Source organism: Columba livia, chromosome 2, assembly GCF_036013475.1.
Source record: "Columba livia isolate bColLiv1 breed racing homer chromosome 2, bColLiv1.pat.W.v2, whole genome shotgun sequence".
NCBI classification, from domain to species: Eukaryota; Metazoa; Chordata; class Aves; order Columbiformes; family Columbidae; genus Columba; species Columba livia.
Window position 1 is genome coordinate 137,771,822 of NC_088603.1, and position 19,820 is coordinate 137,791,641.

General features: G+C 45.8%; 1 protein-coding gene across 1 annotated transcript in view; it reads left to right on the forward strand.

Annotated features, from left to right (window-relative positions):
- Nucleotides 1-2,462: 2,462 nt before the first annotated feature.
- Nucleotides 2,463-19,820, forward strand: part of LOC102095246 (neural-cadherin) — a 53,332-nt gene continuing 35,974 nt past the window's right edge. Inside the window, exons 1-5 of the mRNA XM_065054010.1 lie at nt 2,463-3,541; nt 12,958-13,152; nt 13,584-13,809; nt 15,036-15,240; nt 15,644-15,755. Of these exons, the coding sequence (XP_064910082.1) occupies nt 2,530-3,541; nt 12,958-13,152; nt 13,584-13,809; nt 15,036-15,240; nt 15,644-15,755 (1,750 nt within the window). The 5' untranslated portion in view covers nt 2,463-2,529. The remainder of the gene's footprint in view (nt 3,542-12,957; nt 13,153-13,583; nt 13,810-15,035; nt 15,241-15,643; nt 15,756-19,820) is intronic.

Consider the following 19,820-nt stretch of genomic DNA (forward strand, 5'->3'; position numbering starts at 1 on the left):
TGGAGCTCCTTCCCCGCCCCCCAGTGCCAGCAGAAAAATGGTTTTCTTTGAAAAGACTGATTGAGGTGTTTAGTCTTTTCATCAATACTTTCCTGTTTCCAACAAAATAATGCAGTTTGTTCCTTTGGTAATAGCTTGAAAGAACATCTGAGCAGCCCATTATAATTAACTTTCACCATTTCAAAACATGTATTTCACAACTATATAACTGCCTGACACCAGTAAGAGCAATATTTCAGCCGTGCCTGATTGGGATGCAGTCACATAGTTTCAGAGATTGTAATCACAGTCAAGCACACCTCAGGTGTGTTTGAGTCTCTTTAAATTGTAGGGTGTGAAGTGTCTCTACAAATATATACGTATTTGTTTTGTCATAGCACAGGTTTTGTGCAACTGGATGTTGAAAATACCACAGTTGTGCTAGTAAGTACCCATGGTGACAAGGTTGTCGCCGGTTCTCCTCTGTGAGGTGCACCCTAAATTCCATCAATGAGACTGATGTGCAGCAGAAGCCTAAATTCACATCACCAAAATTATGTGTTAACAAATGTATTAACAGTACACGGGTTCACAGGTGTGAGGGAGTACTGTGAATAAAATCTGGCTTGTATCTTGACAGGCTATAGACAAAACCATATCCTTCTAAATGTGTGAATGTAAGAGAACAGAAAGGACAGTGTATCTTGTAATATAAGCTGAAATTGGGCACTTGATTTTGAGAGGATTTAATTTGCTTGTTGAGAGTTTGTGTAAGGCCAGGAGGACACATCACATTTCAGAAGGGTGTATTGCACCATATCTCAGTACTGATCTAAACTTGTCCTAAACTGAAGGCTCATCTGGGTGGTCTGGCTGCTCATTAAGTGTTGGAAGTCAATGGGCTTTCTAGTGCCTTTTTGAGGCTGGGAATTATTCACAGTTTATGTAGGGCACAAAGAGTGAAGATAATGTACTTAAAGCTTGCGACAGCACATGAACCATGGATGGATCTTGCTGGTTACCTTCCTGTTTTTACTGGTAAACCATTCCCTAAAAAGATTTGGTTTTACTTTTTGCCTTCCTGGTCTGAGATCTCACATTGTGTCAGTATTTATAAACTCATCCCTTCACCTTGCTAGGGTAAAAATAAAGGCTGACAGCTTGTAATAATATGCTGTGATCTCCCAGTGATCACCTCTCCTTAAAGTGGTAATTCCCCAGGTGGCAGAGGTGCAGATCTAGCGGCTGGTTGTCACCTTTCACTGTTGCCTGTAATATTTGACGAAAGCTGATTGAAATGGTTTCTGACTTTCTTGAGCAAAGCTACACTTCCAGCCTAGATGTGTCATTGCTGAAGTTATAACACAGCTGGCAACAGACACCCCTGTCTTCATAACAGCCTCTTAGTAAAACTAGCAAACTTGTGTTCAAAGCAGCAAGAGGGAGCATTTCTAATGGAAGAATATTAGCACAGCTTGACCAACTGGATGCAGTGGCTTGGCCAAAGCCTGCTCCTAAGATGTTACCATTGCTATTCGAAGGGAGATATTGTTGTTCTTGTTTATTAGCAGGGATGGAAGATGCTGCTGGGACTTGCACTGAGAGCGAGGAGAACATGAGTAATGTTTGGTTTGACCATGTGGGGAGCAATTGGCATTGGAATGGTCAGGCTTGGATTCACACTTCCATTGATCATGGTATAACCAGTGCAATGATTCTCATGCTCGGATCATTTGATGCATGTTGAGCAGGACCGATGCATTCAGAAAGACCATTTCAGTATTGCTCTCAAGAACAGCACACTTTCTTTTCCCAAAACTATTTCACTCAAAGACTGAAATTTCAAATGTGATAATTGGTGCTATTGTTCACATTAATGCTGAGACATAGTTTGCTCTTCCCCCTTCTGCCAAAACTGCATATTCCCTGAAAAGGCAGCATCCTCTATATGCACTCTGAGGGGCCACACTTAGAAGACAAGCCCAGCTCACATCAGAAAAAACCTTCCTTGGTCACAACTGTTCTTCAACAATTCAAGTGTCCCAAGGCCCTCTCTCCTTTATGTAATACTGTTTTTTCCTTTGTTTCTTTTGCTGGTTGCTCTTTTAGCTTGGTTGGGGGTTTCTCATACACCCTCAGGAAAGCAGGAGGTTGCCCCTTTACTCCGAAGTCCCCTCGGAAGCCCTGCTGCTCCTCCTGCCTCCGCTCCGCTGGCACAGGAGCGGGCGGGAGCATCTGGAGACGTTACACGCAAGCGGCAGAGGAGCCCGTGGAGGAGAAAGCGCTGTAATTCACAGAATCACAGAATGTTAGGGATTGGAAGGGACCTCGAAAGAACTGGGGCAGATGAGGGATTTGCCCGGCGTTGCTGCGCGCTTTGCGGGGCGCTGGCGTTACCCACGCGGGGACGGGCTCGTCCCGTCCCGCCCACGCTTCTGACTGGCCGCGGGGGCCGGGCGGGGCCGGGTCTCCACATGGCGTGGGCGTGCACGGCGAGAGCGCGGCGTAGTGTGGTGCCGCTCCGTGGGGTTCCCCGCTTCGCTCGGCAGGATGGGCCGGAGCAGCTGCGGGCGGCTCCCGGTCCTGCTGCTGCTGCTGCTCTGCGGGGCGGCGGGGCTGGGGCGCGGTGGCGCTCCCCGCCTGCTCCGCTTCTCCGGGCAGGTGCCCGAGAACAGTCCGGCGGGGACGCGGGTGCGGGGCTTGCGGGTGCCGCTGCGGAGGCTGCTGGGCCCCGGGGAGCCGCCTGGGGAGTGGGCGCTGGAGGGTGACGGCGCCTCCCGCTTCTCCCTCCAGCGGGGGCCGGGTGGCGGGCGGGGGCTGCTGCTGCTCCGCACGGCCGAGCGTCTGGACCGAGAGGCGCAGCCCGAGTACGGGCTTCAGCTGCGGCGGCGGGCGGGACGGTCTCCCCGGGAAGCGCTGCTGCGGATCCGAGTCCTGGACCGCAACGACCACCGGCCGCGCCTGCCGCCGGCGCGGCCGCTGGAGGTGGACGAGCTGGCCCCGCTGGGCACGGAAGTGGCCCGGCTCCGCGCCTCGGACGGCGACGAGGGCGCCAACGCGCGTCTCACCTACCGCCCCTGGCCGCCGGGCGCCGGCAGCCGCCGGCTCTTCGTGGTGCCCCGCAGCGGGCAGGTGCTGACCGTGGGCTCGCTGCTGGGGCTGCGCCGGCTCCGCCTCTGCGTCGCGGCTCACGACCACGGCCGCCCGCGCCCGCTGCGCAGCCCCGCGCGGTGCCTGCGCCTGGCCGTGCGCGGCGGGACGGCGGCAGCCGGCGAGGGGAGGCGGCGGCGGGCGCGATCTCTGCCGCCGCCCGAGCGGCCGCCGGGGCCCGGCTCGCAGCGCTACACGGCCCGTCTGCCCCCCGGGGCGCGGGTGGGCGACACTGTCTTCATCGTCCCGCGGAGCCGCGACCGGGCGGCGGGCGGCTGGTTCGAACTGGCGTCTCCCGGCGCCACCCCCGTGGGGATCGACAGGACGTCGGGGCGGCTCTACCTCCGGCGGGAGCTGCGGGCGGGCGGCCGGGCGGAGGTGCTGGTCAAGGTGCACGGCGGCGGAGGACGAGGTAGGGGGCCGGAACGGGCTGCAGGGACGCGGTCGCACCGACCCACGGCGCTGCCTCGGGTGGGGCAGGATGGCCGCCAAATGGCCGGGTGGGGCTGGAGAGTCGCCCGGAGGCAGGGGGGATGCGGAGCGGGCACGGCCGTGCCGGGCACTTATCGCTCAAGGGGATGCGGCTGCGCTGATGCCGCCCGCCCTGGGGCGTGGGGAGCCGAGGACGGCTGTGGGGGCTGCCTCCCGAACTGGGTTTTGTGGCGTGGGGGTGTGCTGGGTCTTCTCCGGTAGCGAGAAAAGCTTTCACCTCCTGCCTTTGAAGGAGCAGATGAAAACTGTGGGTAAAAAAGGATTTTTTGTTTGATGCTGTGTTGTAAGGAGTTCCTGTCACAACAGGTTCACTTCTGTAGGATCGGAGGGGTCTGCCTATGGGTTAACAAGCAGTTAAAACGGGGAGCACATCACAACAGACAGATTGTCTTATAACGCGGGGAGTTACCAGGGAGCCTCTTTGCTCCCTGTGGTCCTCCATGACCTGGGAAGGCAGAGGTGACATGCCCCACGGAGATGCTGCTGGACGGCAGCTGCAGCGCAGACAGAGCAGTGCAGGGGAAGGGAAAGACGCTTTTGCCCAATAGAGGCCAATGGGCCTGGGACAAGAAAAAAATAAAAATTATCCCAATCTCAAATCCTAGAAGTTGGCGCAGAGAACTAGATGGTGATATCATTATATCACTGTGTAAATCCTCTTTACATCAGCAGCTTGTATATTGTATGTTGTTTTCCTAATAGCACAATGAAGAGAATGGCTAGACTTGTTAAACTTAAACCATGTTAAGCTTGAGGTGCATTATGGCTATAAGAGCTGTCCTTTCCGTGTGTTACTTTCACCTTAGAGCAAGTTTTATAGTGTGTTTGCAACTGCAGCTCAGGTATCTGATAACATTACTGGTCATCATTTGTGTTTTGGTTTTTGTGTGTGTGGTTTTGTTTGTGGAATTGTTTGTATTGTTTATTTGTTTGGTTTTCCTTGGATGTGCACAACTTCACTATAGAGGGAATATTTACAGTTTTCTTTAGATGGATTTCACAGCCTAATCTTCAGGAAATGTGAAACATACAGCTGGGAGGAAAACAAATATGTTGGAGTGTGCTGAGTGCCCTTACCATGTTGCACTGTGTGCAGACTGAGAATCCCAGAGCTGCCTGTCTCAGAGACTTATTCTTGCAGGAATGGGCTGTGTCATGAAAGTGAGGAACATTTAGCATAATAAAAATGCTCCACAGTATTTCTAGGTACTAACTTCAAACAAATCATCTGACACTGCAAGTGTAACTTCTCATTCCAGCTGAAGATGGAGTTGGGAAGGTGACGTGTTGTTTGACTGTCTTGCTTATTTATAATGAAAGCAAATAACCTTGTGAGCAGTGTTGTACAAATGATTAATCATGTTGTCCTCTCCAATCTGGTGCAGTACAACATGTTTTTACCACTGTCTATGCACCAATAACATATTGACAAGAGATGAGCCTCAGGGAGAAAGGAATTCGATGATCAAGTGGGACAAGGTCATTTAGACACTCCTTTAAGCTACTTTTAAAATCAAAACTGTCTCATAACTTTGTATAGTAACAAATTTCAGATCTTTTTCTGGCTGCTTATTGTACAGGAAGGTGATGAAACTATGTGAGGCTTTGAGCATCCATTTTTTTTTATCTGAACAAACCTTGTGAACTGTCTAAAGACTAACAGAATTAACTTTTGTCTGCTCCTCATTTCTCCTTGTGCCTCTTACTAAAAATAATTAACAGCGGGTCACATAGCAATCAATATTATGGAACATGTGCCAAACTTTTAATCCTCTCATTAACTGAAAAACAAAACTACCAGACCCTTATTAATTGCCATCTCTCATATAAAAACTGTGAACGGAGTTATGCATTTCACAGGTGCTGCTTCTCCACTGAAGTTTGGGTATTGTGGTTTGGGATTTTTTCAAGAAAAGCAAAGCTTTTTTGACACTTAAAAAAAATAAAGAAGGAGGTCAGCCAGTAACTTGGAGCACTGTCCCTTGCAACTGTACTCCTAGGAAGACAGTGTTAGGCAGTTAAAATACTGAAATAAACTGAGTACGGGGAACAATAAACTCCTGAATCCTACCTGTTGCTCAGCAGTACTTGTAGCAGTGATGTGTATGACACTGCTGTCTGGTCTGTGGGGACATCATCACTGCGAAAATATAGTCCTTCTTCCGTTGAGCTTACACTTGGTACATCACAAAGAGGTTTACACTTCTGTGAACTGTCTTATCCACCTACACAAAGCAGTTAGCATCTTCTTCAGGAATCTGGCTGGTTGCGTGTCTCTCAAAGCCTTGCTGTTGTGGGCTCTGCATGAGCATAGTTGTGGGATTGCGATCTGGAGTTGAGACAAAAATCTTACACAACGGTAGCAGCTACTCACCAATTCTTTCCTCATCCAGGTTTTCTTCCAGGTCATTTAGCAACCTGGAAGCACAGACTGTTCTGTCAGAAGGCAGAGGAACAGCGCATAGCCTGAGTGTGGTAGGGCTGGGAGAGGTGGGAAAGGACTCAAAGGGCTGTAGTTCCTTTCCCCCTCCAGGTCTGACTCTGTTCTTGCACACCTGCCCACACCTGCAAGCACAAGTGTAGGTTCTCATACTTGTTACCGACTTACAAAGGGTAGGACATATGCAGTTACACAGCTGTCCCCTCTGCCTCCACCCACATCCATCCTGTCTGTAGCTGGGGATATCTACTGGTACACTCTGTGTAGAAACTTTATGGTTAGGACTTCATCATGTTTCAAAAAGTGAAGAAACACAATTTCTTACCCCCACGCTTCGACTCTAGCAGACTTTCACCTCGGTTTTTTTTTGTGTTTTGGTTTTTTGTTCATTTTAATCTTAAGAGCCTGCCATGAAGGTCTTACAGAGCACATGCTGCATTAGCTTGGAATAGTGACCCCTCCTTGGTGGTTTCCATGCTCCTGCGCACACCAGCACCACAGATAGAGCCCACGTGCTATCAAACTGAAAACATACATTATAAGAAGTCACTCTATAACCTACAAAGGTCATTCTTTGAAAGCAATGGAGACTCAAAAGCCCAGCCAGACAAATCTCTGCCCCCTCCAGCCTGTCTGCAGTGCTCTGAAGAGTAAGCTTGAGGCTGGCAACCCTTTAAATCTGGGATGCCTCAGGACATGAAACTGAGGTGAACACCAGCAGCCAGTTTATGACTGAAATGAATAAAACAGTTGCAAGGCTGTTCAGTATTTTCATGTTTTGGAATTGAGGTGGATGCCTCTGCACTTGTTTTCTTTCAGGTGGAATAGCAACTATTTACTATTGTAACTGAACTCCAAGGAGATCGATCTTAAATCTGACTGAGGAGGCTGTAGCATAATGCTCTTCCTCAGGTGTATGTCTTATGGTAGAATATTATAAGTATCGAACCCTTATGGCTCACTGGAAGAAAGCTATGTTTTAAAAAGGCATCTGTCAAATCTTGAAATTCCTGAAAATACAGCTCAGACTGCACATGGAAACATAAAGTGATTTGAGTTCCTTGCACTCTCTTAAAAAACTTCCACCAGGTTGCCTACTGGGAAAGGAAAGCCTTTAAATGCAGCTTCTGTAAAAACTGACAAGTAATAGGTACGTGCTATGATTGGCATGCTGGCTATGGTTTCAAATCAAGATAAAGCTTAGAGTTTGGCTTTTTGTTTTGGTTTTGTGTTTTTTGGGGGGTTTTTTGGTTGGTTGGTTGGTTTTGTTTCATGAAGGCAGTCATGGCCTGTTGCTTCCTGGCACCCCCTGACATTTTAGAATAAAATGCGTCTGACTCCAGAAACAGAAATCTGGCCTGGCAATCAGGTTTACAGGTCATGCTCTGGTCATGCTATGTGCTGCCTTTAGGTTTTTGGCTTATTGGGTTTTTTTTTCCATCCTGGTACAAGACTGATTAAAACCATCTGTGGATGCCGTTGCTGTGCCTTCAAATTCAGGTGCTGACAGAGAAAAAGCTTGCTTCACTTAAACCGTGAAACCATTTTAATGGTCAGGGATCATTAGACAAAACAGCAAGCTCCAGGATGAAGGTTATTGTGTTACCCTCTCTGTGTGTATCTCCGGAAGAATCTTACTGTAAAAAAACTAGATGTAAAAATCTATAATGATCCAGAGGCAATAAATAAGTGATGAGAATGTCTGATAAACTCTATAGTTGGGAAACCAACAAAAAGCTTAAAAACAGAAGAGGTAAAGTTTATGGTACAAGTATCCTTAGTAAGGTGCATAAGAAGCTATTATAACAAGTTAGAGAAAAGCAATGGGAGACCTTCAAAATAGAATATTCCACCCTTTATCGTTAATGTTAACATCTTAAATTTTTTGTACAGCTTCTGATTTAATATTTCTGAGTTTTCATTATATTACAACAGCAGAAAGACATTTAAAAATCTGTTCCACACCCAGATCAAAGCAGCATCACACCAGAAACATCCCTGTGTACCCCCAGTGCTGTTTTACACTCCAAGAGCCCTGTGCGGTATGTGGCAGGGTTTAATTTTTGTGTATCGACAGGAGCTGCCTGATCTGTGTTTGCCTTTTCACACCTGCATTACACATGGGAGGCCCAAAACTGAAACTTACCGTGTTTGCACAGGCAGTTTTTTCATATAAGCATCCCTAGGCAGACGCGTGCATAGCCGCCTCATTTGGGAATGTAACCCTGAAGTGGGACTGAACTTGCTCCCATCTGAACACTGTCCTTGCTGGAATGTGGCGGGGGCTGCTCAGCAGGAGCTGGTGTTTCCTCACTAAAGCCATAAGAGCCTGGCTTGCGTGTTACATGACAGTACTGCAATTTCAGCCCAAGCAGCGAGTTTGGCATGCTAGTGAAAACTGTCCAAAATTCAAGAAGAAGTCAGGCAGAAGGTTTAAGAAAAGCTTTTAAAAGCTTGACCTTAGGAAACGGGTGGACGGAAAGGGCTCAGGGTTCTGCTCTGGCAACTACACAGATCTTGCTGCCTTGCACATTGCTGATGGAAGGGACTAAAAGCAGCGCTTGGTGGAGCAGAGCCACGAGTGGTTTGCGCATACAGTTATGGATGCACTTGCTTTACATCAGATGGGCTAGCTGAGGTTTCGACTGAGATACATATGGAATAGACATTTGCTGCGTGGGAGAGGAGCAGCAAAGCAGCGAGGGATATGTCTGTGGAAGGGGAGGAGGATCTGTTTAGAAATTTAGTATATCGGGCAAATTGGAAGGCAGGTTATGGACTCTTACCTTTTCATTTCTTAGGCCACAGCACAGGAACCTCCTTTGGAGGCTGCTGCCCTGGTTAATCCAAACACACCTCTAAATGCCACTGTCCACCTTGATCAAAGTTGCGTGAGCTACTGGGTCTGAGGTGCATCTTTTATAGTTCCATCCACATGTGTTAATAAGAAATCTTGCTATAACTTTTTTGGCATCTTTTTGTACATATAAAACATGCTATGGCTGCTGAAAAAAATACTGGTATTTTGCTGGTAGTTATAAATTTTAAAGTCTTTGGAAATAAGTTAATATACTCACAGTATGGTCACAGGAACAGCTTTTATTGCATAAAGCCTCAGGAAGCAACTTTTTATCTTATACCCATTCGAACAAACCTCAAGAAGAGATTTGTTTTTGTTAAAAGACAATGCTGACACAAGAACAAATGCCTGTAGCTTTTCTGCAGAAAGACTGGGGCTGGAAGCGAGGTGATTCCTAACCACTGTAGCCATTGGATTCTGCCTCTCAGGAAGAGGGTTTTTTATACCCCACATAAGCTACTTTAAACTTAGTAAGTGTCGGTTTAAAGAGGAGGAGTAGGTGCTGTGTTGTGTGGAGTGATAGGAAGGCAGAGACAGCGACTGGGAGCTCATCCAGTCATAGGCTCCTCGAAGGATGTTGTGTTTCTTTAATGATGCTGCCCTTATGAGACACGTTTAGGAATCATCCTAGAATTTGTGACTGACAGCACAATGAGGGGCTGTGTAGGAATCCTGCCTTGATGTCCTGTTTCAAGGTGGGTACTGCAGAAACTTCTTCACATACCATGCTGTCTCTTTTACATTCAAATGATTCATTTTACCAGAGGGGGTATAAGTAAAATATAAACTACCATTTTTCAATGCACATTTTTGACTTCTCAGCTTCACAGCATTAGTCCTGTCAAATCCATATCAATTGGTGCAGTTCTAATGCTCATCTCGGCAAAAGAAAATTACTTCTGTCACATTTTCCATTAAGGTAGGAAAATAAATGATTAAAGGAACACAGAGTTGATACAAGCTTACAGGAATAGCCACTTAGAGTTTAAAAACTTTTTCCAGTTCTTTCTTTGCTTTCACACTCTTGTCCAAGGATGCCACAGGTATATCTGCTCTGATCTGCTGAGATGTGTTTAATCCTCAAAGACAGAAAATTAGCAGCTCTTCGTTGCATGGATGGCCATGTGGTGCGTTCCCCCATCCTTGCACTTGCTACATCCTGACCCTTTCACTTAGGTTCCTTTTAGCTGGTGGTTGATTGACATCCCTTTCATACCATCACTGATGTGCCTTTCTTGTGTGTAAGCAAGAAGTAAAGCTGAAGCTTTGGGGATATGCTAGTATCTCCAGGAAAATCAGTCGCCTATAGTATTGTCTTCTGGACTGATCATACCACAACTCTTTCCAATAGCCAGGAATTTTATCCTGTTTCAGTAGCCAGGTATTTTATCCTGTTGATAGTCTTGTTTCACAGGCTATGAAGCCTGGTTTCCTGATTATTTCCTTCCTTTCAGCGGGTGATTCATATTGACAAAATGGGTGAACTGTAACATCACTGGGTGATGTTGCATTTTGATTTAATAGGATGCTGCGGTTGTGTCAGTGGAACAAAATAAAACACTATTGATTTCAGAGGCTTGATCTGTTAATGCCTTTACAGTTATGACAGTTGAAAAAACAAGGTATTGCTGGAAAAAAGCCGCCTGCTTTATCAAGACTGGGTTTGTTTCACTGACTTTTTTCAAGTCAATGCAATAATTTTCAATAGTATTTGAATGCCATGCATCTGTAACACCTTAGAATCCAGTAGTTTCTCACTCCTGGTGTGTGTGCAAAGAGGAGACAGCTACCAGAAATGTCCATACCCCTGAGCAGTGAAGGCCCAAAGTGCTGCTTCTGAACAGCCCTTTCTGAATGACAGGGCAGAGCAGTGCTCTTTGACTGGCCTCCAGTTAGTGTCCGGTACCTGTCCAACACTGCTTTTCTTCGAGTTTGGGACTTGCTCCAACATAGACCTGACCTTTATAACAATCTTTGCTTCATGGAATCATAGAATCATTTTGGTTGGAAAATGACCTTTAAGGTCGTCTAGTCCAACCGTTAACCTAGCACTGCCAAGTCCACCACTAAACTGTGTCCCTAAGCACCACATCTATACATCTTTTAAACACCTTCAGGGATGATGACTCAAGCACTTCCCCAGGCAGCCTGTTCCAATGCCTGACAACCCTTTCCATGAAGAATTTTTTCCTAATATCCAACCTGAACCTCTGGCGGTGCAAGTTGAGGCCATTTCTTCTTGTCCTGTCGCTTGTTACTTGGGAGAACAGACTGACACCCTCCATGCTACAGCCATTTACTCCCTGCTGGGATTAGAGTTCTGATGTCTATATGCAGAAAACCCAGACTGTTTTACCAGTGTGCTTGCAGGTTGCTTCAGTTAAGTTTTGTTTCCTCACCCAGAGAGAATAGCTCTGCTCTTTCAAGCCTGAAAAGCAGGAATAAATGCTATGGGGCTACAGGAGTGAGCCAGGTCTCAGCAGCAGAAAGATGATCTACCTGATATCTGAAGTTTATTGCACCTGTTGTTGTCCCCATCCTGTGTTTTTTCCTTTCAAGTGAGGTGCTGGCTGTTTCTGGAGTGGTGTTCCCTGCTTCCCTCACTTCTTATCTTTGAGCGAACGGCAAAGAAAAACACAAGGTCCAAAGAATGTTTGTGCTAGAAATTCCCTCAAGCTACCGGAGAATGAGTGACGTGAACATCTGAGCTTCAGAAATCAATGAGATGCAAAAGGGGGATTAAATGATGATAGAAAGGATTTAACAGTCTTGCTGGTACCATGCTTCTGCCTAGAGGCAGGCCTTGCTGTAACAAAGTGATTCCCAGCAGATATTTGTCTAGTCAGGTCTTAAAAGATCTCATTGGTGGATGCCCTTTTACCTGTCCAGCTGCTATGGAGTGCTCCATTATCCTTATAATTCAAAAATTGCTGGGTGACTTCCCCCTTCCCCAACAGCTAATACAAATCTTTTCCTGAAGAGTGAGTGTTACTTTTTGTCTCATAGGGTAGGGAACAATTTACTGACTCTGTACATCAGTCCTTTGCCATCTTCTAGCACTGTTAGCATGTCCCTTGCAGTCTCCTCTTCTGAGGACCCCCAGGCCTTTCCAGTTTTCTTGACAGGCTGTTTTCTGGTTGCGCTCTTTGCTCTTCTCTGGACATTTGCCATCTGGTCCACATCTTTCTTGAAATCCAGTCCCCAAAACCTTAGTTGACTGCACAGGCTACCCAGGGAGATTGTGGAGTCTCCATTTTGTAGATATTCAAAAGTCATCTGGACATTGTCCTGGGCAGCCTGCTGCAGGTGACCCTTCTTGAGCAGGGGGTTGGACCAGATGATCTCCAGAGGTCCCTGCTGGCCTCAACCATCCCACGAGTCTGTGGTCTGAGGCTTTGCTAGTGTCACGGTTTTACCAAGGTTCAGTGAGGGTGTTGCTTTGTGTGTCTGACAGTTAAGAGCTGTGCCTGCTTCTGTGTCCTTGTGCGGTGTTTGCCTTCTGTGGGCCCTTACCTGGGGGCTGAAAGGGGAGGCACATCCAGTGGTTTGAGAAAATTAAACACATTCGTGTTTGAGCTGGAAGAATTTTAGGAAGTTTTGATTGCTTACCTCTTCTGCGATTTTTAAGAGAAAATATTTTATTTTATATTTTAATTAATATTTTAATCAACTGATTTGGTAAACTGGCAACATTTATGTTGAATTTGTTGAAAACAAAAGGCCCAATTTCACTCGACTCTGGATAAATATGCACTTAAAACTGTTTCATGGCAAGAGGTGTAACTGACATAGTATTCAACATGTATATCTAACTAATTAAAAGCTATTATTTAATAGATTTTTAATTAGTTGTTTACTGCACTTAATGCACATTGAGCTGCCAAAGTCCATTTCTGTACTGTATTTTTTGTGCATGCAATAAGATGAATGTACTGGACAATTCAATTTGGTTTAGAGATAGTAGTGGATAAGATCTTAAACATTCCCGACGAAAGTTTGTGAACAGGCTATGTAGAGATGTGTGCATTGTTTGCAGATAATGACTGGTACCTCTGCCATGTGACACTCCTTGCCCCAGAAGAGGAACTTCTGTCCTGGGCCATGTACCCGTACCCCTACCTGGCACGTGTTGACCCAGATGCCCGAAAAGGCACTCTTGTCTACCAGCTTGTCGCGTACTACAATAACAATGAAAATACCAGTGCTGGGATTACTTACACACTCATTGCAGGTAAGTCAGGTAAAATTCTGTTAAACTGCAGATTTTTCCAATTTTATCATTTTGTTGATTGATTTTTATCCCTTGGAGAATCCTTGAAGATACAGCAAGTAGAAGCTAGAGGTGCTTTAGGTAAAACAGATATGTGCATGGGAATCTTTCTTGCTGCCACTTTCTTCGCTTTACGTCTATTTTGAAATCAATTGCAGCCTTACCATTAGCTTAAGGCTCCATTTTTCACCCGTCCATGTCTCTTTTATACCTGCACCATTCAACAGAGCATGGTATGAGTGAGAGATAAGGTGCACAACTGGAGAGGTAAAAAGAAGTTCCTGCAAGGACATAGGCAGGCAGTTTGAGGATGGCTTATGTTAAAATACTGAAGATGCAAATGTTCTTGCTGTGGGGCATTTTTCAGATCAGCTTTGTGCATATGTTGATAGGTGGTGAAGAGCGATTCCGAGTAGATAAGGATACCGGTATTATCATGACGACTGGCTTGCCTTTGACGTGGAACAAGGAGTATGTGGTTACGGTGGAAGCCTCCGACAAATACGGCAACAAAAGCCCCTACGCCTCCATTTCCATCCTGGCGGGTTCCCGTCCCCCGCAGTTCACTAACATGTCCTACAGTGTGTTTGTCCCTGAAAATACTCCAGCAGGAGAAAAGTAAGTTGGACTTTGTTAGGTGAGCTCCCCCCCTCAGTCTGAGAGGAACTTCACAAAGTACAATAAAGCGACTTTTTGGTGTTGTTGCTTGTCAGGGCTGTGCATATGTGTTTGCCTATTACACTTTTAAAATAGCGTTGTGTTTTCTAAAAGAGATTATGTATTTTTCTGGTGCTTGAGAGTCTCCAGTGTGGCACACATTGTAGCCTGGGGTGCTGGAATTCTGCTGAAATTATTATTTTAATGTTCTTGGGGTCTTACTGCATTGCATCGTTAATCAAAATAACCAAACTCCTGGCTACGCATTTCCTGGAGCACTTCAGATAGGAGTGTTTGCAAAGTACTCTCCTTTAATTAATCGGACTTGGAGTTGTTTAACTTATATTTAAGTTTTCAGAAAGGCAGTCATTGCCAGACTCTTGAGATAACAACGCACGTGTGAAGTGCAAATAGATACAGCTGGGTCTCCATGGGGCTCTGTGGTTGAGTGAAGAGCTGCTAAGCCAAGCCACAGTGGGGAGATGCTGCCAAGATGACTCTGATTTTATTGTCACTGCTCAGCTGCTGGAGAGCAGCATCGGCTTTTAAAGCACCAGGTAGCAGGTGGAGCAGTGCCACAGGGCCTTTAAGGAGTAGGAAATCTCAAAATGAGCTGATGAAGTAGGAAAAACTGCTGGATATGTGCCACTTACCCCATAAAAGAGACTGAATGAGGAGGAGCAGGGAAATTTGTTTCCTTGCCTAGAGCTTTCACTGAGATGGGCTTAAAGTGTGTTATCACACTGGCCAGAGACTGCTGTGAGAGGTGGAGCTTCAAAACATAAGTCACGGTAGGGTGGGAAACATTCATTTGATGTCCTGCCAAGGTGGACAGCAAGATCTGGAAAGGCCCTGTGCTTCATGGGTCTTCCATCCATCATTTGAAGCTTCAAAAAAAGACAAAAGCATAGTAGCTTGGTTACCTATATAACTGAAGTTAAAACAGTAACTGCTGTCAAGTATTTGGAAGGGTGCAAAAGGGAAGAAAAAAACATTTTCAAGTTAATCTTGGTGGGAGGAGGAAGGGTAGGTGGGCTCCCTGTGACACGGGGGTTTCCAGGCTGAATACAAAGCTGAGCCCAGCATTGACAAGGAGCACTTCACCTCTCATCTTCCTCTTCTAGGTGCTCAGGAGTCATCTTTCATTGTTGTTTTGAAGCGAAGGGTTATTCTCTCATTCTTTACAGAGTGGCAGTTGTTGAGGCTGTTTCTTTCCAGAGCCAGCCTCTTTCGTACACTCTGCTGACGAACCCCAGCGGGCTCTTCAGGGTGAGGCAGGAGAGCGGGGAGCTCAGCCTGACCCACCCCGTGGACTACGAGAGCGAGCACCACCTCTACCACCTGCTGCTGAGAGCCATGGAAGCTGAGAGCACCCTTAGCACTGTGACTGAGGTACGTGGGTCACTTCACTTTCTACCCACTGTTTCTGCAATCTTGGTTACCTGGTCAACAGGATTAGTTAAGCACATGGATAGCCCAGAAAACTTGTGAAAATGCTCGGGAGGGAGAACGCCTTATGGTGCAGGCAGAAGGCTGGGCTCTGAGCTGGGTTCAGATCTAGACTCTGTGGACACCTTTTATTATTTCTCTTTGGTTTTGCCTCCCATCTGCGTGGAAGCGGAGGAGATAATACCTCTGTGTTACAGGAGAAGCGTGAGGAAAAAGTTTAGCATCAGAGATGTAAGGACAGGACAGCAGCAGAAGGAATGGCTTCCCAGGCAGTGTCCAAAACGGGATGTCTGTTTTTCAAAGTGTAGAAACTAAAATTCCCTCTCAGCATGTCCTTTTGTCTCAGGTCATGGTCCACATCACTGATGAAAACGACTGTTCACCTGAATTCCAGCACTCTATTTACAGCAGAGACAATATTCCCGAAACCATTCCTGTCGGCACATCTCTGCTGCAAGGTGAGGACCATCCTGGTACCTTTCGTTGCAGTCTTGCCATGAACTTACCAGTTTGCATTATGTTTTCGTGTTCTCACCATGAGGAAGGGCTGTCTCTCATAAGATGTGGCTGGTTGCCTTCCTGGAGGGCTGGAGGTGGCTGCTGGGTATCCTGGAAGCAGAGTTGTGGGTGTCTTCAGGTGAGGACCACTGTGCTGGGTCACACAGCTCTGCCCAAGGAGGGATCCCGTGGTAGCCAAGGAGCAGTTAAGGCAGCTGACAGGCAGTGACTTACTGGGTTGCCATAACTTGTTTCCTTTAAATCTTGTGGCTGTCTTTTAACTCAGCTTGGTCATCTTCTTGTTGAAGCAACTGCAACTAGTTTTTCTTTTCATAATATGTTAAGGAAAAAAAAGAGGTTTTTAAATAGGCAGCTAGTTTTATCAAATAGGTATTGACACTGTATAATGGACTTAGAAAGCGTTAAAGGAGAAGCCTTCGGAAAGCCTGTGAACTTTTATATTCATGATTGTGGCTTACCAGTCATCATTCCAAATTTGATGTGTTTAAGATGGCTGCATATCAATTGCATGTAAGCCCTGAGTGCACATGTAACATTTTTAGAGGCTTGAATAGTATCCTGTTGAAAGATTAGAGCTACTAGAAATTCTTTTAAGCCCCAAATTCCAGCCAAAGCTTCAAGGTCACTCTCAAAATGCCATGGCTGCATAATTAAAGATTGAACTTGGATGGCACTGCATCTTTTGTCTCAGTCTATGGAGTCCAACAGACAGGGAATTAAAGCCTGTTCTCCAGCCTGTTTTACTGGTGTCAGTTCAATGCCTTCAAAGATGTCTGGAGAGTGACATCTGTTGTGATGTGATGCATGCCACAAATGTGTTCTGCCTAAAACTGGGAGAACACTTACAGGCTTGTTGTCAGTATTCAAACTGGAAGTAGAGGCCAGGACTGCGGTGGGTGATGGGAACGTGGACTGAGACCTCAGCAGGTTTGTGAACTGTGTGAGAAATGTGTAAGTACCAAGGCGAGACTTAGCAAAAGTTTACATGACTAAGGTGTGTCTTTTGAAGACAACAATGTAAATTTCCTGAATTTGAAGCTGAATGCATGAAGGTCGCAGTGGTGATAAGAATGTGGCTTCCCTTGTGCAGCCACATGCTGATAAAAAGCCTGCAGGGGCTGCTTTCTCTGAACACTTATCAAGAGAGTTCAGAGCTTACTGTGGCTCATTTTTTGTTTTTTTGGCTCTTGGAAAGAAATAAGTTGATTGGAATGATCAACTCCTAAAATTTCCTTAGCGTGTGATTTTGATTAAAAAAATGGATGCTCTTCTCTCCAGGAGACTTGTAAAGCTGATCAAAATTCACCCAGTTGTGGAGAGAAAAGTACACCCCATGTCCACGACAAGCAGAACAGCAAAACTGTGCAGTATGGTTTGCAATTGCATCCCATTTGGTTGTTTTACAACACAGGGTACATTTAGAAAGGCTTCTAGAAAAATAAAATGCAAGGTGGCAGTCAGTAAAAATGGGTGGGTGAGCGCTCATTTGGCATTGCAGGGCAGATCAGCGTTGGCAGCAAGGAAGCCATATGTGCAGTCACCTGTACCCCTGTGCCGGATGAGTGCTGAGCCATGAACTCTGACTGCCCAAGCAAGAATCATCTCAGGAAAAAAAAAAAAGCAGTTCTTACTCTGCCTATAGTTCCTTGAGGGCTGGGATGGTTACAACCTCTGGGTGTCCCACAAACAGAAAGAAATCCGAATACAAGACATTTTTTTCCATTCTGTGACTGACTGGGTTGCTATGGATGGTAGTGAACAGAATACTGTGTTATATGGCATTTGTTGGAACTGTGGATGACTTAAATGTAGATTTTAGCCATCAAGCATTTTTATTGTAACACACTTGAAGTTTGGCTCGCATCATATTTGTAGTGTTGACGCTATGCTTGCTGAGTCAGTCTGCCAACTTAGTCAGTATGGGCAGATTAATGCTCACTGTATGTGCTTTAGGATGCAAACAAGCCATGATTGCAAAGCAGGGAGGAGTGCTCTCAGCAGGGTGAGTGTGCTTCTTCAGCCGCACCGCTGTGCCAGCAGAGTGGGGCTCAGAGCAGTAGTGGGTGGCTTTGTGCTAACATACCAGGCTTTAGCTGGAGTCAGCTTGCACTGAACTATCTCAGAGCATGGGTACAGTCTGCACAGACCTGTTTGAGGTGTCTGTGTGATCCCTGAAATACCTTTGCAGAGCAGATCAGTTTGCAGGACGGAGTAAATGGAAGGCGAATGAATTCCCAGTTGCTGTTGGTGTTGTCTGTGTCACGTCTCTGTCATATCACAGAATCACAGAGTGTTAGGGATTGGAAGGGACTTCAAAAGATGATCTAGTCCAATCCCCCCACCGAAGCATGAACACCCGGATGAGGTTACACAGGAATGTGTCCAGGCGGATTTTGAATGTCTCCAGAGTAGGAGACTCCACAACTTCCCTGGGCAGCCTGTTCCAGTGTTCTGTCACCCTCACTGGGAAGAAGTTTCTTCTCATATTTAAGTGGAACCTCCTGTGTTCCAGTTTGTACCCATTGCCCCTTGTCCTATCAGTGGTTGTCAGCGAGAAGAGCCTGGCTCCATCCTTGTGACACTCACCCTTTATATATTTATAAACATTAATGAGGTCACCCCTCAGTCTCCTCCAAACTAAAGAGACCCAGCTCCCTCAGCCTTTCCTCATAAGGGACGTGCTCCATTCCCTTAATCATCTTTGTTGCCCTACGCTGGACTCTCTCCAGCAGTTCCCTGTCCTTCTTGAACTGAGGGGCTCAAAACTGGACACAATATTCCAGATGTGGTCTCACCAGGGCAGAGTAGAGAGGGAGGAAAACCTCTCTTGGCCTACTAACCACTCCCCTTCTAATATACCCTAGGATGCCATATGCAAGTAAATGTCACATTCTCTGCTTGCTAGAAAACATCTGACCAAAAAAAGATGTATGATTATTAAGCATATAAAATGTATTTTTGTAAATGTTTACAATGTCTTGGTAATTACTTTGTAGATTAAATAATAACTTTTTAAATTAAATGTTTATTGCTTTCTGCATGTCTTTCTAAAAACAGTAATTGACCGCTAAATGTAACAGTTTGAAGTCGCTTTAGTTTGTCTTTCTTGAGTTTTTAATATATTTCATTTTTCAGTGGATCAAGATAGTGATTAACTCTTAAACCCTTGCTTTTATAGTCTGTAAGACACACAAATATTTATTCAGAGCAGGATTTTGAGAGATGTTTAAAAAAAGATGTTACAACTACCATAAATGTCCTTTCAAACCCAGATGAATAACTTTCTATGGGCAGAGGTAGTTGGGGTTTTTTTGCAACTCTGCACAGCATTTCAGTGCACTTCTTAAAATCTTTCTCTTCCCCTTTTCTGTTCTGAGTTAATATTCTGATAGTGGTAAGTCATTGTTGCTTCGTCGGATGTTTGGATGATGCTGTAGCTGCCTGCCAGACTGTCCATGTGCTTTTTACAGACACTGAAATCACTTCCAAAAGGCTCTGTGCTAATGTGATGGCCGCATCTATATCCTCCTGGTAGAACAAAGAGTTTGTTTAATGCCAGTGTGGGTGTGATGTGAAGCCTCATTGTTTGTCTAGAAAAATGGCAGGGTAATTAAAGAGGTGAGCTCCTGCTCTTTAAAATCACTTTTGACATAACGCTGTGAGCTCCAGCTCTTTGTTCTGCTGATTTGCTGCTTCTGAGCAGATGGGACACCCAAGTACTGAATAAACAGTTGCTGGGGAGGAATGTTTAATCACTCTTTGTACCTTGAAGCAGGTAATTAAAAAGTACTTTAGCTATAACATAGCCGGGAGCTAATTAAATTTGAACAGCATCCCTGGAGAGAGTGAGGACGCAGTTTATGACTGATCATGTTCTACTAAGATGCATATTGATTGTGCAGTAATTACCAGTGTTGACTGCTGTTTGTACAAAGCATGTTGTGTAGTATTGGGATCACGGCTCTCTTGCAAACCCACCTTGCTGTGATCACTCAGGCTGGAGG